Source organism: Ictidomys tridecemlineatus, chromosome 11, assembly GCF_052094955.1.
Source record: "Ictidomys tridecemlineatus isolate mIctTri1 chromosome 11, mIctTri1.hap1, whole genome shotgun sequence".
NCBI lineage: Eukaryota > Metazoa > Chordata > Mammalia > Rodentia > Sciuridae > Ictidomys > Ictidomys tridecemlineatus.
The window spans coordinates 43144741-43172451 of record NC_135487.1 but is presented as its reverse complement, the minus strand read 5'-3'; the positions used below and the strand labels follow the sequence as shown (position 1 = coordinate 43172451).

At 46.5% G+C, this 27711-nt stretch overlaps 1 protein-coding gene across 2 annotated transcripts in view; it reads right to left on the bottom strand.

Moving 5' to 3' along the window:
• Window positions 1–7056: 7056 nt before the first annotated feature.
• Window positions 7057–27711, bottom strand: part of C8a (complement C8 alpha chain) — a 58767-nt gene continuing 38112 nt past the window's right edge. For both annotated transcript variants that reach the window (XM_040289112.2, XM_078026342.1), the window contains 4 exons: window positions 16611–16736; window positions 15081–15241; window positions 10693–10915; window positions 7057–7529 (listed from right to left, as the gene is read on the bottom strand). In XM_040289112.2, coding sequence (XP_040145046.2) covers window positions 7378–7529; window positions 10693–10915; window positions 15081–15241; window positions 16611–16736 — 662 coding nt within the window. In that variant the 3' untranslated portion in view covers window positions 7057–7377. The remainder of the gene's footprint in view (window positions 7530–10692; window positions 10916–15080; window positions 15242–16610; window positions 16737–27711) is intronic.

Below are 27711 nucleotides of genomic sequence, written 5' to 3'. Positions count from 1 at the left end.
AGAGAAGCCACGAGGGTCTGGAGGTCTTTGTGGCAGACAGAGGGTTGAGACCTAATGCCACAATTTCCTGTGTGACTTTAATCACATCACGTATCTTCTCTGTGCCTTTTATCCTCATTGGAAAATAGTCATTCAGCCATGTGGCACAATCTTAAGGGCTAAATGACGTGACATGCACTAAAGAACGGCCGTTACCCCAGGGTGTCTGACCCCCAGCAGATGCTCAACTGCTCTCCATTCTTCTGCCTTCAATGAGACGACCCTCACTAACTACCGCCTCTTTTTTAGCAGCCTTGCTCTTGTATCCTTGAGCATGTAGATGCATTTCACAGCAAGAAAAGGGAGAAGAAACCGTGATCACATTTGCAGTGAGAAATTCTCAGAGGATCATCAAAGGACTCAAGCGGCTGGTGTGACATTCACCTCTGCTCAGGAGGCCACAGCGGAGCGGGCACTCCCATTATCGAGATGGGCTGCACCCACCAGTTATCTCGAGTCTACACCTTGCACCCCCAGGTGTTCCTTCATCCATCACTGGCCCTTGTCTGGTATCCACTCCCCCTTCCCCCACCACCTCCTGCCCCATGACTCCTCGTTAATAAGCCAGTTTGTTCACATCCTGAAAACTATCTGATTCTGGCCCTTTTTATCCCAAACACCATCCATCCATCAGCTGCTTGCTCCACACGCTTGGTTAGGAAAATGGGATTGGGGGAGGGAGACAAATCATAGATAAAACTTCTTAGCTGCTATCTCTAAAGAAATAGAATGGATAAATAGATCTGTCAGGGATGTCTCATGCCACGGGACAGCAAAATCTATTTGTTAAAAACAGGTTAGGATGGGAGGATTTATCTCACATTTTAAACTGTTAATATAGAAGGGAAACATATTTTCCTTTATCTCTCCCAGGGGGTTGGGGGAAATCCCAAGGCCATGAATAAGGAATTTTAACTTGATTTGATGGACTTCTCTTCACTGGGGAGGCAGAGGTGGGCTCTCCATTGACTTTGTATAGAAACCGGGCTCTGCCGTCCTCTGATGCACTAATAAGTTTGCAGGATCCAAGAATCTCGGTTAGTGGCTTTCCAGAATGTTCTCTCTTACAAGTTCCTGCATGCAAGACACAAAGCCCAGCATTGAAGAGAGAGAGAGAGAGAGAGAGAGAGAAATAACCAACATCAACAAGAAAGCTCAAAGGTATCTAGCACTATGCTAGGTGCAGGGGCTCCAAAGGTAAACAGGAGCCCCTGCCTTCCCTTTGGGAAGTCCCTGTGGGGGAGACAGACAAGCAAGTGGTAGTGTTAGTGCATGGAAAACAGCCACAGGCAGGTGTAGTACCCCATGAGATGGGAAGTCATGCAAAGTGTCGGGGTTGGCTTTCTGGGCAAAAGCACAGCTACCTGTGTCCTGAAGAGAACAGGTAAGAAGCTGGAAAGGGGGGAGCCAGGGGTGGGGGTGAGAGGTGCTCCAGGGAGTAACATGCGCAAGCACTGGAGGGGACAAAGGGCCTGAGCTATATGGGACGTTCAACTGGAAATAGTTCTTTATTCTACAGATATTTACTGAGCCCCCTGCTAAGGACAAGTCAGTTCTGGGATGACGTCATGGAAAGGCTTGTGTTGTGTATGGAAGCAGGCATACTAGTCAGTTTGGGTTTCTATTTTTATATATATATATACACACACACACACCAGTTGGCTTGAACAACACAGTTCTGAAGGGTGGAAGTCCGAGCTCCAGGTGGTGGCCAGTCCCGTGTCTGTCCATGTTGCTTTTCCTGAGAGCAGATGGCAGTTTTCCTGTTGTGTCCTCATGTGGCAGATCGCAGTGAGGAGATGGGTTCTGCCGTGTCTCTTCTTATAAGGGGGCTATCTCACCATGACCTAATCACCTCCCAGAGGTCACATCTGCTAGTACCCATCAGAGTTAGGATTTCAACATATGAACTTTGGGGGAACTCATACAGTCCAGAATACACACCCAGAAAAAGAAATCTATAATCTCAGGTAGTGATGGTTGTTGTGCAAGAAAAAGTAGGTCAGGGTGAGCTTTTTTCATAGGTCTTTTTTCACCTCTCCATAGAGAAGGTCTGTGGAGAGGTGATATTTGAACAGAGCCTTGAATAGAATGAGGAAGGTCACGTAGGGGGCAAGTATTTCAAGCAGAGGGACGGCAGGTTCAAAGGCCCTGAGGTAGGGCAGGGCCTGGCTTGTGTGAGGCACAGCCCAAAGGCCTGCATGACTGTCATAGAGGGCTTTGTCCATCACATCAGGGACAGTAATTGCTTTATATAGTGGGCCTATGGAGCCCAAGAGAAAAAGATGGAGTGGGTACATTGGCCTCAGATCAGAAAGTTGTGAATCCAATTTGAAATGCTGTGCCTTTATAACAATAGTTGTGGGGAATTCAACCCCTCCCTCCAACTCTACCCAAAAAGCACCCCAAGGTAAATGGAGAGGGGGCTGGAAAGTGCTATGGGCATCTCCCCCAGACCTAGCACTGGAAAGGCCAAGTGACTGTTGTGGTTTAGAGGAGGTGTCCCCCAAAAGCTCACGGGTGAGACAATGCAGGAAGGTTTGGAGGAGAATTTGCCTGGGCCACAGCCTTTACCTAATCAGTGACTTAATCCCTGATGGGTCTAACTGAGTGGTAACTGGAGGCAGGTGGGGTGTGGCTGGAGGAAGTGGTTCACTGGGGGCGTGGCTATGGGGTATATCTTTGTGTCTGGAGAGTGGAGTGTCTCTCTCCGCTTCCTGATTATCAGGTGACCTGCTTCCCTCTGCCACACTCTTCTGCTGTGATGTCCTGCCTCACCTTGAGCCCTGAGGAATGGAGACGACTGTCTATGGATTGAGACCTCTGAAACCATGAGCCCCCAAATAAACTTTTCCTCCTCTACAACTGCCCGGGTCAGGTCCTTTAGTCACAGCAGTGAAAAAGGTTGACTACAACAGTGACATCCCCAGCCTGGTGAGGACCAGCACCAGTACCCAAGGAGCATGTGCAGAAACTGCCCCGGCCTATGTCACCGTGAGGACTCTGCACGGGGCCATTTCCCCTACGTCATTGTGCCCCTGTGTCTTGTGCTGCCTTTCTGACTCTTGCTGGCTTCCAAGACTCTGCAGGGTGCCCGCCCCTCCTCCAGACTCTTTCTGCTCCCCTGGCTGGGCTGTCTCCCACAGCCCCCTGGGCTTCTTGCTGGCCCGGGACCCATCACCATGGTTCACAGATCTCTTCTACCAGGCTCTGCATCTTTCCAGGTCTGGGACCATATATGACTTCTCTGAACCTCCGCCACCTGGCATGGAGCTGGCATTAGAGGTCACCAGAAGGTCAGTTGCCCGATTCCACAGTGGAGGGGCAGCAGCCGCATAAATTTTCTTTGTGAGACAGAAGCGCCCTCTGCTAATCCCCATCCCACCCCTTCCTCTCCACGACAGCGCTCTGCCACGGCTCATTTCTGCAGCGTGGCTTTTGAAGCCTTCCCTTTCTCTCTCTGTCCATTTTCCTCACCCTAAAGGCACATCGTTCAGAAGAGATTCATTGAGTGCTGAGCTCTTTAGATCTTCCTCTCTCTCAAGGAAAAAAAAAAAGAGGAAGAAGAAAGCTCTTCTTATTGCTTTTCTCTCTGTCATTAATTTACTTTTCAAAAGACACCTTGTCAAGCTGAAGATTATATCTTTAAACCTTGTGTTTACACCCACTACCTAGAAACCCTGAGATTACAGAGCTCCTTAAAGGACCCAGGCAGAATGTGCTGAGAGCATTTTATGCTTTTTGCTTTTGTGGGAGCAAATCATTCCTGAAGAAGGGAAGGCACTGATCTGGTAAAGGGATGCAACCTTTGAAACGGCCACAGCTGCTGTATTTTAATTTCTAGAACTTCTGGGGATAGGCCTCCTCAGAGCAGTGGGACAGAGGCTGGCCTCGGTTCTAGGACTCAGAGGACAGGCAGATGGCATTGCCTAGCTAGTGGTTTGGGCTCACACTTGACCCAGATAGTTGCTTAAACCCGAAATTTCTCCAAATGCACCCAGATTACTACCCTGGTCTCCTCGGGAGCCTCCTTGTCTCTCATTTCTCCCCTTTATCATGTATCCCAGGTGATCCTTCAGATCCCTCCACAGGCAGCCAACACAGGAGAGAGAGAAGGGCTGGGTGAAGTGTGGGATCCATGGAACACGGCTAATCCACAGCCCTCCAGCCCTGTGACGCTTGACCCAACCGTGCTGCCATCCAGTTTCCTTAGCTGTAAAATGGATCTCACAGGACAAACCTGTGAGATAAGACTGAGGTTTTTGATAAGACTAAATAAAATAGCACAGATTTTTTAAAAAATCATTTTTCTGTACTAGGGATGTACAGAAAAATGTACCTCTAAGCTATGTCTCCAGTCCTTTTGATTTTTTTTTTTTTTTTGAGACAGGGTCTTGCTAAGTACCCAAAGCTGGCCTCAAACTTGTGAGCCTCCCGCCTCAGCCTCCAAAGTTGCCAAATGAACATTTCTGTTCCTGCCATTCTGCTCATCACACACATGATATGAGGCCTTCTCCACTCTCATATGTTTTCAACCTTGGCTGCACTTGGAATTGCCTGGGGGAGCTTTTAAAATTCCTGATGTCTGGTTGCCACCTCCAGTGATTTGGATCTAATTAGTCTGGGGTGCAATGTCTGGACATCAGAGTTTATAAAACTCCTCAATAGGATCTACTGTGCAACCCAGGTTGAAACCACTGTTTCTAGATCAAGATTGAATGTCCTCTGTAAATTACCCACTTGGCCTGGCATATCTGGCCCCCAGTCACTTTCCAGTATGTAATTGCCACTCCCTGGTAAATAATGAATATAAATTAATTATTAATGTAAATTAATTGTGAGGATAAAAAAGTAAATTAATGACAGAATAAAAATCAGTAAGGAATTCGTCTTTTTCCTCCTTTCAGATAAAAGATCTAAGTTTATTTAGAAATAACTTCTAAACCATATTCTTTAATTAATAATGGTGATGATAATTTGCTGTGTGACAGCCATTGTGATAAGTGTTTTATGTACTTTGTTTTATTTTTTTGAACTGTCTTTTCTATTCTCACACACACAAACACACACGGACATGCACACACACACACACACACACAATATTCTGTCTCCCTGTCAAACTTTGTCTTGTGCTGAATTTCTAACTCAAAGATCACCTCCCTAATTACTGAATTCAAATATCCTTCAAGGTCTGGGTTAAACCCATGCCATCCATAACTTACACACCAAGGGACAGATAAGTCTGTCTCCCTCCTGGCCACCTGCAGCATTTATATTATGTGCCACATATTTGGGTATTAACTCAGTAGTTGATTCCCTGTGGGCTCTAAACTCTACTGGCTTCATGTATGCAGTTGGTCCTCCATACTCAAGAGTTCCTCATCTGTGGTTTCAACCAACCTAGGAAGGAGAATGGGTCAGGACTTCGATTGTTGTGTCTGACTAAACATGTACAGACATTTTTGCCTGCTATTATTCTCTAAACAATACGGTGTAACAACTATGAACACAGTATTTATAATGTAGTAGGTGTTACAAGTAATCCAGAGATGATTTAAAGTATATAGAAGGATATGCCCAGCTTATATGCAAATACTTTGACATTTTAAATAAGAGACTTGAGCATCCATAGATTTTTGGTATCTATGGGAGGTCCTGGAACTGATCCTCTATAGCTTCCAAGGGACAACTGTAAATAAATCTATTACTACCCTAATAAGATTGTGGACTATAGAAAGCTATGAAGCACCAATACATATGCCAGTCTACACACCTAGTACCCAAGAACCTACTGTACATTAGGAATGTAGATTTGGCCTTCAGGAATATAATAGCTTGGATTTTGAATGTTCCTCTAAAGTTTGTGTGTTGAAAGCATGGTCCACAATGCAACAAAGTTCAAAGGTGGCACTTTTAGACAATGATCAGTTCATAAGGGCTTTGACCTCATCAGTACGTTAATCCATTGATGGCCAAAAGAATTACTGGAGGCGGAACCTAACTGGCAAGAGTAGGTCCCTGCAAGCATGCCCTAGGTTTATCTTGTCCTTGGGTGCTTTTCTTCCTCCTCCTCCCTGTCTTCCTCCTCCTCTTCCTCCCTCTCTCCCTCTCCCTCCCCTCTCCCACTCCCTCTCCCTCTCTCTGCTCCCCTTCCCACCAGCTGCCATGAGTGGAGCAGCTTTCCTCGGCTACACCATTCCACCATGATGATTGCACCTCAGAGCTGGCCAACCATGGGCCGAACCTCTGAAACCATGAACCAAAATAAATCTTTCCCCCTTCAAGTTATTTTTGTCTGGTATTTTGGTGACAGCAATAACAAGCTGACTCACACAAGTGACACAAAATCTGGTACAGAAAACTAATAGATAAACAAAAAAATTCGGTGTCACACAGCATGCCCTCTACCTGAGGCATGACTAGAGTGCTGTGGGACACTAAGAGGGGCTGGTGTGATCGACTCTCCCAGCGATGGGTCAGGGAAGACGAGTTGACAGTCCCTGGTTGGACTTTCCAAATGAGATTGACTGGAAGATTGGGCAGTACAGATCTCATCTCTGAAATGGCCCTTGGATCCATTCGTTTGCTGACTAGTTCCCTGCTGTATTCAAGGCCCAGCCCTGGCCTCTGGGAATACAGTGCTATACAAAGCAAACCTGCTTCCTCCCTCAAGTTTACCATCTCTTGGGGGGGAAAAAAAAGATTATAAATAGTCACAGGAGGTATGGGACTGATTATATGTGCTCTGGTCAGAATGTCTGTGTCCCCTAAAGTTTATATATTGGAGTCCAAACCCCAACAGTGTTGGTCTTATTAGGATGTTGGACTTTGGTGGGAGGGTGATTGATTGGATCATGAAGGTGGAATTCTCATGAAAGAGGCCCTAGAGAATCGGTAGTCCCCTCCGCCATGTGGAAGCCCACAGCAAAATAATAGTCATGGCTAAACCAGAAAGTGGGCCATCCCCAGACACTGGATCTGCTGACGACTTGATCTTGGACTTCCAGCATCCAGAACTGTGAGAAAGAAATTTGTGGTGTTTATAAGCCACCCCTTGTATTGTTATAGCGGCCTGAATAGACAAGGACAGAAAAACCATGCTGCAAAGGGGGAGGTGCTGCTGTAGCAAATATCTACAACAGAGAAGCAGTTTTAGAACTGGGTAGTGGGTGGGGGCCGGAAGAATTTGTGGGTTCAGGCTAGAAAAGCCCACGATGCCATGAATGATCAAAGAAAACAGATCTGTGTTGATCTGCATTTTCTCTCAGCTGAAAGAAAATTGGATCCAGTAGCCAGTGCCAGTGGCCCCTCTGCAGCATCCAGCCCATGCACCCCGGCTCAGCAGGCCCGGGTCTGCACTTCCCGCCCTGGGCATGAGGCGCCTCCGTTCTGGGGTGCAGGGTTGTTGCACTCTCTCCTCCTTTCCTGGATGCCTGCTCTGCATGCAGACCAGGAGCTCCAGCAGCTCCAGCGACCATCAGCTTTGGCTCCTGCAGAGAAAATTTCCCAGGAGAGGAAGAGGTTAGCCTGGGAGGAAGCAACTGGCTGAAATGTACAGAGGGAGGGCCATCCTGTCACCCTGGAGTAGTCTGCAGTCCCTCAGTGGGGAAATGCCTTGGGGTAGCCAACCAAGACCTCTGGGCTCACTGCCTCACACTTAATTTGAAACTTGGGACAGAGTGACAAGAGGCCACTGGGAGCCCATCTCATAAAATTGGAATCTGCAATTCCATGGAAGATGGATAGTGGAGGGAGGCCGGAGGCAAGCTCCTCTGGAAGGAGGACAGCAAGACACTGGAGGGTGTGGCGAGCAGGGATACTGCCCAGCTGGGAATTCAGAGCAAAAGGTTGGCTAGACACCTCTCCTGAGCAGATGGCTGGGCTTTCGCATGAAGTTTTCCAACTCAACTCCCCACAGACTCTGATAATGGGGACACGGTGGGCAACAGATTCTCTGCATAGGACATCAGAATGCATGCACTGACTGTGGAATGTCTGAAAATCCAGCACCTAGGATCCAGTCCCAGGGGCTGATTTCCTAACAGCATCTCTATGCCCTTGGGCAAACCCATTTCTTCTCCAAGGATGTTTCAATTCTATAACACGAGAAGGATGGACTAATCTATTTTTTTTTCATTATTATTTTTTCATCACTACTTTTATTCCTAAATGAAATCTTCCACGGACCCCAACATTCAAGTCAGATGAAAGGAGAACTGTTCTGTTTGAAGCTGGGGTGTATAGCAGGCTCACCCTCCTCCTCTGGGGCAGCCCTGAGGACCCCAAGCCTCCTCAGATCCCAGTGTGAGTATCATTGGATTAGATTATCTCCATGTCCCTTCCAGCTCTGTAATTATGCTCCCTGATGGGGCAGCCACAGCAGAATTCTCTGTCTCTGTTTCTCCCATCTCTGTGACTTTGTTCCCAGAAGCAATGTTTTGCTGGGAAGACTCCTAGGGACTCTAATGGGTCTCCATGGTGGTTCATGGACTCCCCAGCCTTAGATTCCCTTGCCAATGTATTCTCTGTCAGGCTGAAAGTTCAGCTCAGTAGTCCTAAGGCCACCTGACATCCATACCCTGCTTGGAAAAAAAGTTAATGAAGTACCTGTAACCTACTGTATGTGACAGGAACAGATATAGAAAGACTGGGACTTCAAATGCTTCTCTGTCCCCAACCCTACCCAGGTCACAAGCATCATGCTAATTCTGTGTGTATGACTCGGAGATTCCAGGAGTGGAAGAGACCCTGAGACCATCTCACCCTACCATCCACTGGATGAATGAATCCCTTGTAGAACTTTCTGACAAGTGGAAAGCCTTCTCCCTCTCTTACTACACACATAGCACAGTGTGTCTGGAAGAAAGTTGATCCTCATTTAAACCAAAATCCCTTTGCTCTAATTTCTCTTCATTAATCCTACAACTTCATCCCAGTAGCCACACAAAACAAGTCTCCTCCCTTCCCACATGGTCATTCGCAGGGGGACTTGTCCCTCCTGAGTCTTTTCCATGCTCTTCCTCTTAGGATACAGGTTTGAATCTTCCAAATTCCCTCAGTTGCCCACTTTGCTTGGCCAATGTCTGATAAAGCAGGCACCAAGAGCAAAGCTCCTGGGACTTCAAAGAAGCATCTCATTCCAGCTCTTTACTTCTATTAACCTAGCCCTTTGCTTTGGGGACATCTGTTGGTATTGAAGGCTTGGTCCATTTTCTTCACATGGCTGTGGAGCCACACACCCCACCACCACCCCATCCACCCTAACCTTCAACAATTTGTTTTATGGACTAGAGTATCTTAGATTTACCCACAGACTTCCTTTACATGCTCTTCCTTACAGCAGCCAAATGAGATTGATTTCTACATTGCTTTGGCAGCCTGTGTGATTTGCTATCATTCTGTGCACCATAGGAAAACAGTTTTGTGTTCCTGGAAAGTTGGAAGCTTAGGTAGTGGGCCATGCATTGAGATTCTTGGAGCTCAAAGGAATGAAGATTGGAAAGTTAAGTGTCAGAATGTAGTGCGATAGCTGGGATTCACATCTGGGTCCTCACGCTTCATCTTCACAGCACGAAGTTTTAACTCTTCCTGGTGTCCACTGGTTCATGTTGCATCCTATACATTGAAACCTACCTGCCCCGATCTCGTTTGGGGTCTTGACTCCAGGCTAGTTTAGGAATGCAATGAAAACACTTATCCCTTGTAGGGGTTGAACTGTGTTCCTGAAAAAGACATGTTCAAGTCCAAATCCCCATTCCTTGTGAACATAACCTTGTTTGGAAATAGGGTCTTTGCAGGTGAAATCAAGTGAGGATGAGGTCATACTGGATTGGGGTAGGCATTAATCCAATGACTTGTACGCTTATAAGAAAACAGACACAAAGGGAAGAATGTCATGTAAAGATGGAGGCAGAATTTTGAGTGACGCATCTACAAATCAAGGGACCCAAGGATTGCCAACAACGCTGGAAGCCAGGAGAGAGGCACAGAGCACAGGCTGCTCAGAGTCCACAACCGGTCTGGCAAAGCACCTGAAGTCTGCACTTCCAGCTTCCAGAAGGCTGAGACAACAGAGAGTCTTGATGGCAGGGAGAAGGCACAAGAGCCATTAAACATGGGGCCAGGAATGGGACAATAGTGTGTGGGTTCCCAGGTTGGCGGATACAGAGAAGACATAGAAAGGAGGGGCCAGAAATTTGCAGGTAAATGGATGGTGTTGGAGAAGATAATGCTAAGTGAAGTCAGCCAATCCCAAAAAAACCAAATGTTTTCTCTGATATAAGGAGGCTGACTCATAGTGGGGTAGGGAGGGAGGAGCATGGAGGGTTAGATAAACTCTAGATAGGGCAGAGGGGTGGGAGGGGAAGGGAGGGGACATGGGGTTTGAAATGATGGTGGAATGAGATGGACATCATCATCTAAAGTACATGTAAGAAGACACGAATTGATGTCAACATACTTTAAATAACCAGAGATATGAAAAATGGTGCTGTATACATGAAGTGAGAATTGTAATGCATTCCGCTGTCATTTATATTTTTAAAAAATCAATAAAAAAAAAGAAAAGGAGGGGCCAGGAACCCTAAGGTCCCTTCTGCCCTGGCCTCTTTGAGCTGGGCCAGGCCAACACCGAGTGGGATGCAAGGCTCTTACCCTCTAGCTCCATCCGCTCACAGGCAGGGCCCTGGCGACCCAGGCCACACTGACATCGGCAGCTGGTGCCCTCCAGGATGGGCTCCCCGTTGTTGTAGCAGGGCCCACAGCGGCAGGCGTTGAATTCCAAAAGGTACTGGTCCAGGGCCTGGCGCAGGTTCCGGCGTTTGGTCTCCAGAGGCCCCAGGTTCGCGTGGCGCAGCACCTCGTAGATGGGCTGCATCTGCAGGCACAGAAAGAACAAGGGCCTCTGCCTGGAATCCCGGAGCCCCCAAACCAGCTGCCACTCCTTGGGTAGGTCTGCTGCATGCTGGGCACAAAGGCGGATACCTAACTTGATCCCACGACCTTGGACCCAGTAGCCACACCATGAATTGGCACTAAACACCCCAGATGGCAGATAAGGAAATGGAGGTTCAGAATGTTCAAGTGAGTCACTCAGGATCACACAGCTGTGAAGTGCAAGAGCCTCTCTGAACATGGACTTGCTTACCTCTGAAACCTGTGCTCTCCCAGTCCCAGAGTCAAAGGGGCCCTAGACATCACTTGTGCCAATGCATCTGCCTCCTCCAGAACTTTTAGGAAAGAGGAAGCATATAATGCATTTGTCTGTGTTTTGGGGCATATTTTTTGGTTTTTACCATCACCCTTCAATATGGGTCTCAATAAAGGTAGTTGTATTCCTATTGCTGAGCAATCCCCTAATGAGGTAAGCGTAGTAGCAGGTGGGTAGGGACCATTCGAGGGCATTTGAGGCTACCTACTCCGGGCAGGACTCCTCCTGCATTCAGTTGGAGAGTTCCTTATTGGTGGAAGTGAGCTGTCCTGTGTATTGCAGGGTATTTAGTAGCATCCCTGGTCTCTGCACTAGATGCCAGCAACATCCTTGCAGTCATGATCAAAACCGTCTCATGGGCATGCCCAAATGTCCCCTCGTGGCAAAATTGCCTTTGGCTGAGACGCAGTAGACGTGGTTGAAAAAGCACTGAACCTGGAGCCAGAAAACCCGGCTTCAGATCCAGGCCTGCTGTTTCCAGCTGTGGGATCTTTGGCACGCGTCACACCGAGCCTCCCTCCCCCGTTGGCAAAGTGAGAACAGGCGTCCCACCCTCCAGGTTCCCTGTGAGAGTGGTGGGAGGTGACACAAGGAAAGCTCTGTCACACAGGGAAGGCTGAAAAACCACGCTCCCTTCCCAGGTGCCTGGCTGAGGACTCCTCACCACCTCTCTCTTGAGTCTGCTCCTCTGAACATAAAACGGGCATTGCACTTATTTCCTAGAACTTTTATGACCTAAAGAAGAAACGAGTGTAAGAGTCTACTGTAAGGAGGAAGAATAATATAAAATCCCATTTTATATTAAACGAAATTAATATTTTAAATTAATATCAATGATTAATTGTTTATAATTTAACTAATATTAAAGTACCATTTCATTAGTTGGATGTGACGATCGTTCAAAAAAAAAAAAAGTGGGAGAGGAACCCAACAGGGAAAGTGCTTGGCTGGAGTCCTGAGCAGGTCAAAGTGGGCGTCACCGCTCTGGAAGCAGTCAACAGAGGGCGCGTGCAATAGCCCAGGCTGGTTCCTGGAAATATGGACAAAAAGACTTTGGCATGTGGTCAGGGCCTGAGGTCCAGGTCACCAGGCAGATGATGTCCGGACTGGCTGGGCCCCTGGCCAAGGGGAGAGGATCACTTACTGGAAGTTCAGGGAATTTGGCCCCACAGTTAGGACACTGGTGCAGAATGGGCTTCCCTGTGGCTCTGGTTAAAGATGACCCTCAGTACCGGGAAGGCCAGGACCATTGCAACGTCCCATTGGCCATGCAGCAGGGCTCAGCACTAAGTCCCCATCTCAGGCCTCCCCCTTTCAGGACCTCAGGAAATGGGCAGGAAGCCACCCTGGGGAGGGCTGGTGGGATTTTCTCAAAAGAAGAGAGGTGGAGAAGAGTTTTAGAATGTGAACTCCCAAAAGACATCGGCAATGATCTGATCCCCATTTACAGGGGAACAAGCAGATTCAGAGCAGGCGCCACACACTATAAATGACACACAGCACACACAACACAGCAACGCCGTGTACAGAGCATAAAGCGTACGAGATACGACTCCTGCATTCACTCATCCAAGCACCCGCTGGGAGTAATCACTGCCAGCGCAGAGGACATGCCAGTAAGACCCCGTCTCCATACTGGACAACGGGTCCCCCCAACCCCTCACAAGACCTCCCCTCTGCCCTCTCTCTCCTCTGGTTTGTCCTTCCTTTCCCTGGGAGCATTCTCTTTTTGAAGCAGCACCAACTGTGTCATTTCCCTGCTCTGAAACCTGCCAGTGGCTTAATGTGTCAAATTCACACTTCTTGGAAAGCAGTGTGGATTCTGGAGATCCTGAGTGTGAGAGTCAGCCCAACAGGCTCAAGTGGCGCTGATCCTGATCGTCGGCAGGCTAGGAGCTCCTGTGCTGGCTACTCAGCCTCCGAATATCTGCTTCATCTACCGACATTTGCTAAGTTCCTACTCCTGTCTTTCTAACTTTGAAATGTAGCATTTTACTCCCATGTTATCAAAAGGAAACTGGGCTCACAGAGTGAGACAGCTCACCCAAGTTCACACATGGAAAAGGTGGCTATGTTGGGCACGATGGTGCACACCTGGAATCCCAGCTGCTCAGGAGGCTGAGGCAGGGGGATAGCGAGTTCAGAGCCAGCCTCAGCTACTCGGCGAGGCCCTGAGCAACGCAGCAAGGCCCTGTCTCTAAATAAAATATATAAAAAGGGCTGGGGATGTTGCTCAATGGTTAAGCACCCCCAGGTTCAATCCCTAGTACCAAAAAATAAAAATAAAAAGGTGGCCACGCCTGATTTAAACTCTCTTTTCCCTTCCTTCCAAACACCAAGCTCTTTTTTCGCAAAGACAATGTTCAGCCTCCAAATTATGGACCTCGGTTTTCGTTTTGGAAGTTTTGCTCAGGGCAAACACAAAGCTCACCTTTTGACCATGAAAGTTTATGTATTTCTCCTGATATCAATTTTACAGTTTTTGCCCAAATCACTAATAGCTTGATGATAGCAATTTTCAGACCCTATGTGAATTACAGGTGCGTGAAAGTGGTCCCTTACTTATTGGCAAAGAAATGAAAGCAAGGTTAATCCATCTGACCTCTTTCTTCATAGAAAGCAGGGTGGTACCATAGGCTTTTAGGTTTAACTGTTGGTATCTGTTTTAGGAGAAGAGGTACCTCCATACCTGGGATTGTAAATGCACGTAAATAAAAAAAGGCAAGGAGAGTAAGAAAATATGGTTGGAAAAACAATATTTTGCTTAAAAGGCTGAAATACAAACTTAAAAAAAAAAAAAAAACAAGACTACCCTGCATATTAACAGAAGCAGCTGGACAACTGCTAGATGAAGCCGCTTCCTTGGCAGATTTGGTAGTTTGACTCCCTTTGTGAGGTTAGTGGTTTAAGCCAGGTTTTCTCAACTTTGTTACTATTGACATTCATTCCAACTCAGGATTTCTTTAGGGGGCGGGGGCTGTTCTATGTCTTGTAGGATGTTTGCCAGCGTCCTTGGCCTCGGATTCCAGTGGTGCTGACCTCGTCCCCTACCAGCTGTAACAATCAGATGTACCGCTAGCCATGGTCACAGTTTCCCTGTGGAACACAATCACCCCCACTGTTGGAAGGAGGGTGTTAGGACAGAGGGAAGTAAGGACTGAATTCGAAGTCCACAGGTCCGAAATCCAGGCACTGCCCCGAGTGAACTCTGTGTCCTTTAAACACTCACTCGGATTTCCCCAAGCCTTGGTTTCCCCATCTTCTTAATGGGGAGAATCACACCTATGCCCAAGGATCTGTTCACTGATGAGATGAGATCATTTAGAACAAATTATAGCCTGAGTTCAAGTGGAACCCACAGGTTGTTTTGTTTTTGTTTTTTTTTTATACGGTCTTTGAGCTAAAAATGGCACTTACTTTTTTTAAAGAATGGTAAAGAAGAAGAGGAGAAAGGAAGCATCTACCAGTCCCACTGTGTGTCAAAGACTGTACATGAAGCCTAAATACATACTATCTGGCCCTTTAGAGAAAAAAAAAAAAAAACCTGCCAAGCCCTTACAAGACATATATGATTTTTGTAATTAAACAAGGTTTCGTTTGTTTAACGGGCCCTAACCCTGCTGACCTTCCAAACCCAGTGGAAGAGCCAGTCGGTTTGGGACCCCGGTTCTCCCCGGGCCTGGTCTCCAGCCACACCCTCCCTCTAGTCAGTGTGCCGTTACATTTAATCTTGTCCTTTGATGGGCTCATAATAAGAAATATGAAATGATCTGGTCTGCTTCACTTTCATTCCTCATGGACGTAGGGCTTCTTCAGCTGCGAAGAGACTTACCTCAAAATCGATAACAACAGGATTATACTTTAATGATCTCCCCCAGGAACGGTATGTAATGGCGCTGCTGTTTTGTGTCAGGCCACCGCCCCAGCCAGAACTGCCACCTCGCACCCGAGAAATGACGTCTTCCACAGCCGCGGCCCTCTTGTCTTTTTCTCCTGCCAAGGGGATAACTGCATGAGCTCAATCCCCCCAAAAGCCAGAAAAACGGCTGCCAACCTCCACTAATGAGATGGAGAGTAATGTCCATGTTCTCGCCACGGAGCTGTTTCCCATCTTCTGCTCGGCTTAACTAACTAGCAGGACAAGGCAAAGGAAGGACCAAGACGTGGAAACAGACTCATCCTCTGGAGTAGAACAGACACTGAGGAGCTAGCCTCGCCCAACAGGGAAGATAAAGGGGATGGGGAGATGGGTGGCCATTTATCCACTCATCCATCCATTCCTATGTCAAAAGTTGACTCAGGCTGGGCCACAGTGGCATATGCCTGTAATCCCAGTGGCTCTGGAGGCTGAGGCAGGAGGATTTTGAGTTCAAAGCCAGCCTCAGCAAAAGCAAGGCCCTAAGCAACTCAATGAGACCCTGTCTCTAAATAAAATACAAAATAGGGCTGGGGATGTGGCTCAGTGGTCGAGTGCCCCTGAGTTCAATCCCTGGTACCTGCCCTCCCCCACCCCCCCAAAAAATAAAGTTGATTTGGGTCTTCCGATATGCCAAAAAGATTCAATCAGGTATCACAAGTGCCATGACAGTTGTCACCATAGGGCTCAGTGGGGGCCATCAGAAAGTGGTCAGATATTCAGTAGCGGGTGAGGGGTGTCAGGGGGAAGGTGAGTTGTCTAGGAAGGTGAGTGAATGGAAAGGTCAAGGCAGGACAGCAGGGAGTGGAGGGACTGTGACTGAAGGCCCTGAGGCAGGAGCAACCTAGCGCTAAGGGTGGACTGTGAACTGGTTTAGGATGTGCTTCCCCCACTGCTCTATAAACTGTTTCCTAATCCCTGAATTCTCCGCCTCTCACAAGAAAAAAAAAATATTCAATGCATGTTTGATGAATGAATGAGTCAATGAATACAGGAATAGCCATATTAATTTGTTAAGGAAACGCCACCAAATATTCTTGTGAGCTTGGACTTGGTGATCACATTCCCTTTCTCCCTACAGCCTCATTTCTTCCCTCAGGACTGTTATATGATGAGTCTCCATTCCAACAGACCATTTGTCAAATTCTGCCGACACATTCCCTTCATCTCAGCTCTTGCTTGGCTGGATCTTTGTGTAGTACTAGGAATTTGAGGATGGGGGTGGAGGGATTGCTCCATACAAACTCAGATATTTCCTAGGTGGTTACAGGGCATGGGGATTCAAAATAGAGCCCTACATGCATGGGGTGGGGTGTTTAGCATCTGCACTGTGACTATTGTCTAAAATGGAACCAGTCAGAGGGAAAAAAAAATCACTTTCATTCCTAGATGGTTTCAAGGAAAGGCTGGCTTCTCTTTTAGGGAGACTCATTGCTAAACACTTGCCAGTTTTGCCAGTTCCAGATCTTTCACAATATTTTCCTGATAAACTTCCTTCAATTTTTATAAAATCATCATATTCCAAGCCGAGGCCACCTCCAATGCATGTCTCAATGTCTTTGCTGGTCGTACCTGCAACAAGGAGACAGAAAAACACAAGATGCTGAGATACTAACAGACAATTGAGACAGTACCACCAGCTCCCACTGGCAAAAGCTAACTACATGCATGGGGTCTGAGAGATCTGGGTTGAAGTGCCCATTCTTGAACCAATTTCAGATTTCTCTTCTGTGTGGTTCCAATCCAAATATTTCTTGAAAGGAGAAGGGATATATATTATTCAAACTTGTTGCTTAGAAGATGTTAATTCTTCTTCCTTTGTCCATTGTCTACTGAGCCTCCTGGAGGCACTGATTCTAACACATCCATCTCCACGTGGCCCCGTGCTGCTCACCATTGTGCCCAGGTTGGCCCTCAGTATGAATGTCTTCCTTTCTCCTCCTTCAAGGTCTTTCCAAAGTCTACTAAAGCTCCCATTCAAATCTCATTTATTCCATGGAGCATCTTTGGATTAGAATGATCCCCACTTTCTTTACAGCTATCAATGTCCTTGGCGCCCTCATGCTCACAGTCACCACAATTCTTTTTGTCTAGGTCCTCTGGGTACCACAGAGGGGTCAGTTCCCTGCTAGAAGATGGATAGATCACCATGGTACATCTATCTGCCTGCCCTTTAACCCCACAAGGACTGTCGGTCCCACAGCAGCTGCTTTTGACTTTGTCTTCCCTAAAGGAGGAACTTGCTTTTACAGATGAGGAAAGTACTCTTTAAAGCAGTAAGGTCATGCGCTCCGATTACACAATCAATGAACAGAATCCATCAATGAATAGAGCTGGTTCCCAAGCCTGAGTTGGCCTGAAAAGACAGGGTTAGGTAAGTAGACAGATGCAAGACGTGGACCAGGTTCAGAGGTCAACTTTATCTGTAGCTAAAGGGGGTCTTCTGAAAGCTGTAAATTAGAGTTTACATTTCAAAATATAATTCCTTTTAAAGCAACAATGAAATAATCACCCATTGTCGGATTATTAGTCTGGCAAGAATAAAGGAATTAGGCTTTGCAATGGAGACTTAGAGTTAATATTTTCAAGGGGTATTGAGAATCAAACTTTATTTGCCTGTATCTCCCATTAAATGACAGCTTCCCTGAGGTCAAGAACTTGTATCTTCTTCCCCATTTTTTCATGAATGTAGCAGCACAGTGCCTGCCATGGTGTAAATATTCAGAATATATGACAGATGAATGGAAAAACAAAAGATTTGTGAATAAATGAAAGCCATGAGCCCTTTGGTAAGGGTTTCCAGTGGAAAAAATATTAGAAATTCAAATCCCAGTCACTGACACCCTCCATGAGCCAGAGAAAGGGCCCGGATCTCACTGGGCCTCAGTTTCCCATTTATGGGGAGAAGGGGCTGTCCTCCCCGGCCTGTGTCAGCTCCAGCCTCCGTCACTGTGTGAGCATCGGTTTCCATAGCTGAAAGTGCCTGGGGGGAGCAGCGCTCCAAGCACCAACACTCAGCACCAAGCAGAGGGCTCCTTCTGCCATTTCCATTCGAGTACTTTTAATTTTTAATGCATAACTAATTGAGGAAGATTTAGCATATTTAATTGTTTTGATTAAAAAATGCTTCAACAGTGATCAACAAAAGTGGATGAAAGGAGTTCATGGGCAGAAGCCAGAGCGACTACTTAGGTGAGTGGTGGAGTGCCGCTGAGTTAGAGTGACAGCCTGGTGATTAGTGGGGGGGGGTTGGCGCAGGCCTGTGGAGTGATTATGCTCATGCAGGATCTGCCCAGAGCCTGCCATGTGCCCCGGGGGGGAGAGAACTCCAGCCTGATTTGAGCTGCAAGACTTGACTGCAAAGGAGTGCCATCTGAGGGAGAACCCTGAATTTGGTACCAGCCAGTAAGAGGAGATCTGTGACTTATAAGGAATCATAGAGCCTGAGAGCTAAAGCCCCCTCAGAGCTAAAGCCCACACTTCTCATTTATATTTGAGACACTGGAGGTTCAGAAAGGTTAATTATCTTGGCTAAGGCCATACAGCTGAAAACAGGACTGCTAAAATGCACATTCATATCAACCTTGCCCCAAAGCCCATAATATCCTCACTCTCCCAGCCATTGCATCAAACTAAATAAGTCTCCTTGAAGGAAAGGTTTAGTGAACACCTACTGCGTACCTCCCTCCCCCAGCATATTACATGTTGGGCAGCATAGATCTCTTGGAATAAAACTAATGTGAATAGGAAGTGAATCTGAATAAGTAAGATCCTGCCTTCAAAGCGAGGTGGTTTGGGGCTATGCACTAACTGAAGTTTAACTTGTATTCCCAAGAGTTGCTTGTTTCAGTACAGTAGGGTCAGAGAGGCACCTCTCAGCAGAAGCTATGGGAGACTCTGGAATCGGTTGTCTGCAGGGAGCCTGTATGAAATTCCAAGTGGTGGCAGAGGAGGTCAGATATGCTGCATCCAGGAGCTGAAATTGGCATTGGAAGCCAGGACACAGAACCAAAGAGACAAAAGCAAAGATTCAGGGGGACATAGAGGACAGAGCAGAGAAAGGTCAGGAGCTATTGTGGAGAGCTTGTGTGTCCCCCTTAGACTGACCTTATCTGTAGAACCAGGCAACACTCTACCAGTGCTCACTCCCATTCCCAGCAGGCTGGGCTGTAGATGTTAGCCTTGGAGTGGATCAAACTAGAATTTGTTCTGTGCTTTACAAGGCAGTGAACTCTGGAGTTGATTGTTCCCAAACGTGCCACACACTGAGATCATACGGTATGTTGATTAAAAATACAGGTTCCTGGGCCCACCTCCATCAATTCTGATGCTATATTTCTGGAAAATCAGAAATCTGTATTTTCAACTAGTATCTCAGATTATTTCTATTGCAATGAATCTAGGACCATATTTTAAGTGTCATGGTCCACGGATAGCTTCTGGTGGCTTGCCCCAAGGTGCTGGCAGTTACCTAAGCTGTAAAAGCCTTTGTCAATGCTTTGGATGCAGAAAGAACAGCCAGGCTCATCACATTGGCTCAGAATAAGAATTAGGAATTCAGGCAAACCATCAGGATCCAAAAACCCCTCAGGTGACTAGGTGGCTACCCACAACATGCAGAGCAAAATGCAACTTGGTGGAGAAAGCTGTCATGTCCTCCCCTAGGGACAAAATACCATGTGCAGAAGCACAAGGTGGGATGGGCGGAGCTTAGTGCAAGAACAGGAGAAAAGGCTTGGAGTTTTAGATTACCCCCAGCTCAGCTGGGTGAGGAAGTCAGGTGGAAACTATAAGCAGTGAAATAAAGGAGGGGATAATCTCTCACTCCTCTCCACCAGTAAGAGAAACCCAGAGCTGGGGTAAACTTCTGGAAGTCACACTTTTTTAAAAGGAAGCAGGAAAACAGAGTTTCCTACAAGAAATACTATACAGCCTTTAAAAATAAGGAATTCCTGAAATGTATGGCAGTATGGCTGAACCTTGAGGACACTGTTAAGTGAATTCAGCCAGCACAGAGACAGAGACTGCACGATTCTACTTATCTGAGGCATCTGAAGTGGTCAAACTCTAGAATTAAAGAGGACCAGATGATTGCCAGAGGCTGGGAGATGTCAAAACAAGATGAGTTGCTGATGGATAGTTCTGCACGGCGAGTGATCTCAAGAGATCTGTACAGCACTGTCCCCTAGAGTTAATGACGTTGTATTGGATGCTTAAATTTTTGTAAAGAGGGTAGATGCCCTGTTATGTTTTCTTTGTTTGTTTTTTTGTTTGTTTGTTTGTTTGGTGCTGGGGATTGAACCCATGTCCTTGTGCATGCGAGGCAAGCATTCTACCAACTGAGCCTTATCCCCAGCCCCATGTTATGTTTTCTTAACACAGTAAAATAAAAATAATAAGGAAATAGAGAATAAACAGAGAAGGAGCAGCATGAGGGAGAAGAAATTCAAAGCCACCTTCCTTTGGGAATCTTTGAAGGGACTGGGAATGTTTACCCGAAGAAGTGAAGAAAACTCTCTTTAAGAGACCAATAGGACTGGATTAGACTCTCTGGAGTTTTGTTGTGAGGAAAAGAAATTTAAAAGGCTTCAAGAGCAAAAACTGGCACCAAAAGGACAGAGGCTCCAGGAAACTGGTGAAAGTTCAGTGTGAGAGACAGCATTCTGACTGTGAGCCCGGGCAGAGAGGAGGTGTCTCAGAAGGCAGTGACTCCCCATGACTGCAGGGGACCAAGCAAAGGGGACGGCCCGCCTGCCTACCTGTCAGTCAGGGGTACAGACAAATGATTTGAAGTGTACAAAAGATCGGTAGTCTTTTAAGCTCTCCTCTAACCCTGAGATTCTGGAACTTTCAAACACACGAGACAGCTTTAGGAACATTGGAGACAGCCTTGATAAGCACCTGATGATTTTTACTGTGCACAAGATGTCCTGGAAATATAGGGGACTAAGATGAAGTCCAAGTGTGGGAAATGCACATGTGAAGAGGCAGTTATTATGCTTAAAAAAGGACCTGGATCCAGGGTGGCAAGGCCAGGGAAGGCTGCCTTGGGGGCCAGAGGCAGGATATGCTGGGGACACCCAGCACAGACAGGGATTAGCCAAACAAAGTGAGGATGTTGAGATCAGAGGGAGACCATGTGGAGGACCTATGTCCCCAGCAGCAAGATTCTGCTCAGAAAAGTCAATATGACCTAAACTCCAGAGTAGAAAAGAGGCAAGATCAAATGTCACGATCCCCAAGGAAATACAGAGAGCCCTGTGGTCCTTCCCACTCCATCCCAAGGAGCCCAAAAGGACAGGTCTCTGGCCACCAGGTTTACAGCTTGCTTCCTCTTGGCCTTGGCTGTGGTACAGGTCTGAAAGCTGTCTTTATGCCTCCGTGGAACTGCGACATTGATATGGCTCTGAGGCAGAACCCCAGCTTGACTTCTGAGATGCCGGAACACAGAAAGCCTCTGTCGTTCTCAGATTAGAAGCATCAGGTGGAAAACAGCAGGTGCAAGGCATTATTTATCTCTTTGCAAGAAGCAAATACCATTCAGGTTGCTCTGATCTATGTGCAATGTTGCTTTGTTACGATGGTTGCCCCCAAAGACAGCCTCAGAAGAGAAAAGAGCATTATATATTCTATTTCCTGCCATCACATTGGGAAGGCGACCGGCGAGTCTGTGGCTGGGCTGGTTGGGAAGTGCTGGCTAACTACCCCGCCCTCTTAGGTTTCATTTATCCATTGAAACTCATGTTTCTTCCCAACGACCCGAGAATGGTCTACGGACCTCTCAGCCTTTGCATGTACTATTATCTCTGGCCTGAAAGTCTCCTGGTCTCTGACTGAGTTTCTTCTATTCAGCTCCAGAGAGCCTTTTCTTACACCCCAAGGGTCCCCAGGACACCCCTCTCCTTCCCTCCAGCATTGTATATAATACACCCTAATAATCTTCCACCTCTTGGCCTTTTTATTCCTACTTAACTAGATATAAGCCCCTAAGTCATCTCTTGGGTTCATATGGTTCATATGGTTCACTGCAGAGCCTGGCCTGTCCCCAGCCCCTGGGAGTCCTGTGGATCGCCACGTTCAACCTCTCTCGACAATACCTCTAAATTGGGGAGTCACAGACCTTTCTTTAATTGAAGATTTGAGCCACAGCTTTGTAACATCTTATGCTTGATGAAGAGTTGGTATTTTCTAAAAACACTTCCATCAGCTTTATCTCATTTCAGCAACCTTCTGAGCAAAGAGGACTAACATGTTACAGACTTAACAGAAAAGGCCATGGCTGTAGTGGTTAAAGAATGTGCCTTCTGGGAACAGAATTCTACCATTAGCTGGTAATGTGACTGACTTATTTTACCTCATTTTCCCAGTCTTGGAAATGGGGAATGATCAAGATTGCTATACCTGGATCCCTAAAAGTGATGTCTGGCACAACTAGGTGTGCAAGGAATTTTAGGTTTTACTGTTAGGTGACTTTCTCAAGAACCCTGTCTTTGAAGTAAAGTAGGCTATACCCAAACTCGAGGGCCATATTTGACCATGCTAGTGGCACCCTGCAGGAAAACGTTCTTCATGTGCCATGAGAGCCATGGTAGTCCCCGACTCACTCTTTACACAAGGAAGCTCAGAGGAAGGCAGCTATGCCCCCTCCCAGAGGCAAAGTCAGGGCTGCAATCCTAGGCCTTTGTCTATCCAATATGGGCTGGCCTTCAGAGGTTCGGCTCTTCTGGCTGGTTGGAGGCCAGGCTCTGAAACAGAAACTGCCCGAGCTGGAATTCCACCCCTGCCCAGTTACTGTCTGGGCAATTGTTTGATCTCTCTGTGCTTGTCCTCCTACCTGTGAGGTGGGGATTTTAATACTGTCTGTCTCCCAGCATCGTTGGGAGGGTGAAGTGCTCAAGGTGGTCTAGCCATAATGGTCAAGGGCTGGTACTGTTTCCGGAAGTGCTGCAGGCTACGCTGAGGCTCTCGGCTCCTGAGTCTAATCTGGAAGGTTGGAGAAAGAGGGAGGCAGGAGAGTCTGTGAGGACAAGTTTCCTTCATCAATGTGACTATAGTCTAAGCTGGTGAGTGAAGAGGAAGAAGCACACACCCCAATTTGCCAAGTTCCTATGAAGAGCCAGGTAGGAATTCTCTATGTTATTTAATATTCACATGCCATTCCATAATCGGAATTATTCTCATTTTAGAGAGGAGTTTAAATCCCGATAGTTTAAAATTAGATAGTTAAAGTCACTTGCCAAAAATTATACAGTAAGTAAATAGGATCAAGTGGAATAGGACCAAGTTCCGTGTCCAGAGCCCATGTTCTCTATGCCACATTATATTTCCTGTGGGGCAGAGCACTAGGGATAGCTCTAGGAATAATTTTTGCACCATCGCAGCTTTTCTCCTTTAAGTACAAATCCATTTTTCAGTGATATTAGAGGTGGAAATGCAAAATCAGAAGGATGGGCACCGAGTGTCACTCAGTTCCATGTGTATGCAGATGACTTAAGGGGAATGGGGACAGAGCCAAGACACCAGGAGTCTGTCAGTCAATCAATACCATCCATCACCGTGAAGCCTGGTTGTCATGGTAACTAGGGATAAAGCCCGGAGCTTGTTAGAATCCAGTGAGAGTCTGTTCGGGGTGACTGGTTGGATAGCAGACACAGCAAACAACCCGCTGGGCCATCCCAGACTGCTTGGCCATGAATACAGGACCCTTGGCAATCAGGTTTCTGCTGACCTGACTCCCTTCATTGTCCAGTTCATCTCAGACCCTCTAGGATTCCACTCATGACTCTGTCGAGTGTAAGGAGAGCTTCAGAGAACGTGCAGCTTATTTAGGATTGACCCACCCCCAGCTAGAGAGGGTCTAGGTCTCTGCTGTGGGCCAGCCTTTGCTTCTGGGTGGGACCATGAATACAGCATTAACAGGACGCACCCTGGAAACAGGTGGTTGCAAGACTGTGACACCAAAGCAAAGTCCCAAATACACGGAAGCATCTAAGACGGGCTACCAACCCCAAACTAGGGAGACAGAATGACTGCCTGGAAGAATCCTTGCCAAGCTAGGCTGAGACCTAGGGGTGGAAGTGTTAGGCAGGCAAGGAAGGGAGGGGGAGATGGGGAGAATCCTAAAGAGAACGTCAGAGTGGTGTGCCCAGGGACCAGCACATAGCTCACACAGCACGGCCAGCAGTGAGTGAGGTGGCTGGATCTGCAAGCAGCGTCGCAGCACGTTCACCAGGGTGCTGGCCAGCCTTTCCAGGACAGGGATACTCCTGTTCTCAAGCTCATCTTTGTGTGGCTCCTGCAGCTGGCCACCCTCTCTGTGGCTTCTGAGAGGCCAACACTAAGTCCATTTCCTTGCTAACATTGCTATCACTACCTGACATAACCCAGCCACAGGACTAGGCTCTCATTTACACCAGGGCCCAGGGGCAAGCCTTGGGGTGAACATGGGTACTCATTCCCTTGCAATGCCCGCTACTGAGAAAGCCCCCCACTCACTGATCCCCAGGTCAGCACCTACTCCTGCTAATTTTGGAAGATAAGATTTGAATATCTTGGGAGCTTATAAAATGGGAAGGGCAGAAAGGGTGGACTGTGCTTTGTGCTTCTGTCATGGTGTGAACTGATCAATAAAAGCAAGTAGGTTAATATAGATAAGGTTAGATTAACATAGCAACTTAATCTTGTGGCCTTGCATAGGATAAAGGACATGGGGTTTATAGATATTAGCAAAATGACAGATGAAAATGTGTGTGGTGGCCATAAGATAACTGTAGTTTTAAGTACATCAAGTAAGTTTTAAGCATCAAATAAGTTACTAGTACTGAGTGTGTAAAGCAATTGCTCTGGTAGAGACTCATTAGTCACTTGCAATAGTTCCTGCCTTGCTGGGATTATGGGAATAGGGTCACTGTAGTCATTTGAGTAAAAAGATGTGACTATAGAAACTCTATCTTAGTTTTTTACTGTCCCTGTTAAGAGAGAACTGCATAAACCATTTCTAGGAAATAGAAACTAATGCTGTTTTCTTATAAAAAATTGTTTTATCTACTTTGTACCCCACACACTATACCCTTCTCAGGATGCAGTGGTGGTCATGGTGAGCTACATCCCTGCCCTTGGGGGTCTACATGCCTTTGAAGTAGACTCTCACCCTGCCGACCCCTGCCCAAATTCAAGATGTTACTGTCTAGCACCTGCTTGAACCCAGAACTGTGGTCAACTGAACTGCAAAGCTAAGGGTATTTTTTAGCTTCTGTTTATCACTTGCTTGCTAACTGGAAAACTCCAGTCCTGCCTAGAGCCCACAGCTCCCACTTATTAATGTTTTAATTTCTATGATTGGCTAGCTTACATGACGATAAGCAAGTCACTGAGTTGGGGTTTTTGTGCTTATATTCTCCTTGGATGGACCAGGAAGCTGCTATCCTCCCACAGAGCTTGAGTCTCTGCGGTGGATGACAGTCCTTGGCCAGGTAGCTAAAGCTCTCTTTTGATTAGAAATTCGGACTTAAGAGTCCTTTCTGGAGCGGCCCCCATAACACGTCTACTGTACCTGTTTCTATTCAGGCTTTGTGTATCCTTAACTGACGGCACGCTTCTCTCGGGCAGGGATCTGTGTTTCAACCCTATGTTCTCAGAAATCATGATGCTCGGTATTTACTCTCCTGGGTGTCTAGCTTCCTGACTAAAGATCTTGGGATTTGTCAGATTCCATAATTGTGTAAGCAAATTCCTTATATAAACCCCTTTAATAATACACATTTATTTATTCATTCATTTATTTATATGAGGAGAGATAAGAGCTAGAAATAAACTTCTCATTCTGTTTCTCTTCAGAACATAAACTCATACACTTCCCAAGGACTCTCTTATTGCCAATGGTGACTTTTCCTTTATTTAAGATAATTAAGTACATACCTGCAGTAAAGCCCCTACAGAACACAGTGTTTTCAATATCTTCTGACCACCCCAAAAAATAAGAAATGCTTTTTTTTGGTACCAGGAATTAAGCCCCGAGGCACTTAACCACTGAGCCACATCCCCATCCCTTTTTTATATTTTATTTTAAGATGGGGGTCTTATTCAGTTGCTTAGAGCCTCACTAAGTCACTGGGGCTGGTTTTGAACTTGTGATGCTCCTGCCTCAGCCTCCCAAGCCACTAGGATTACAGGAGTGCACCACTATGCCCAGCAAGAAACACATTTTACATCAGGATCCAAAACCACACAGATTCATCAAAAAGAAGTCTCCATACTTGGCTATACTTTGAGTCATGCCGTCTGACATGTTCCAATTGTATATTATATATTATGTTTTATTAAATATTATTAAATGCTGGCCATGATCTAGTGAATTTCTTTGACCTATTGCTGATCTACAGCCTACAGTTTGAAAAGCCCTAGGTTAAGTTAAGACATCACTGAGGCATTGCAGCATGTTGGTTAAGATGATCCGCGTCTGAGTTGACTCCTAATGCACTGGTGTATAGCTGTGACCTTGGGCAAGTTATTTATTTTTTTTTTAAAGAGAGAGAGAGAGAGAGAGAGAGAGAGAGAGAATTTTTTTTAATATTTATTTTTTAGTTTTCGGCGGACACAACGTCTTTGTTTGTGTGTGGTGCTAAGGATTGAACCCAGGCCTCACACATGCCAGGCGAGCTTGCTATCGCTTCCCCAGCCCTTGGGCAAGTTATTTATCATTGCTGAACCTAAGTTATTCCCTTGTAAGTTGGATATTATAGTATCCTTTACACAGCTCTCTCCTGATTAAGTGAGATAGTGCTTTCAAAATGCTATACCATGTCTACCTGGTACATGTTCAGTAACTGTGGTGGTCTTTCCACCCCTGCTAGAGTCTCAGCTTCTGCTCGCTAGCATCGGAATGAATGACAAAATGTAGGGCAAAGGAAGGAACATGTGGAGGATACATAAAACCTTAACCAGAAGACCTTGGTTCAATATTGAGTGTTTACATTGATCCGTTAAAAACTCTTTGGGGGGCTAAGGTTGTGGCTCAGTGGTAGAGCACTTGCCTAGTGTGTGTGGGGCACTGGGTTCAATTCTCAACACCACATATAAATAAATAAGTAAGGTCCATCAACAACTACAAAAAAAAATTAAAAAGAAACTCTCTGGGTTTTTTTTTGTTTGGTTGGTTTTGTTTTGGGGTACCAGGAATTGAACCTAGGGGCACATGACCACTGAGCCACATCCTCAGCCCCATTTTGTATTTTATTAGAGACAGGGTCTCACTGAGTCTCTTGGTGCCTCATTTTTGCTAGGGCTGGCTTTGAACTCGCAATCCTTCTGCCTCAGCCTCCCAAGTAGCTGGGATGACATGTGTGTGCCACCATGTCAGCTGGTATTGTTGTTTTATTATTTGTTTTTGTTTTTGTACTGGCATGGAACCTGGGAGCTCCACCATTGAGCTACCTCCCCAGAAACCCTTTTTATTTTTTATTTTAAGACCAGGTCTCACTAAGTAACTGAGGATGGCCTCAAACTGGCAATCCTTATGCCTCAGGCTCCCAGTACCTAGGATTACGGG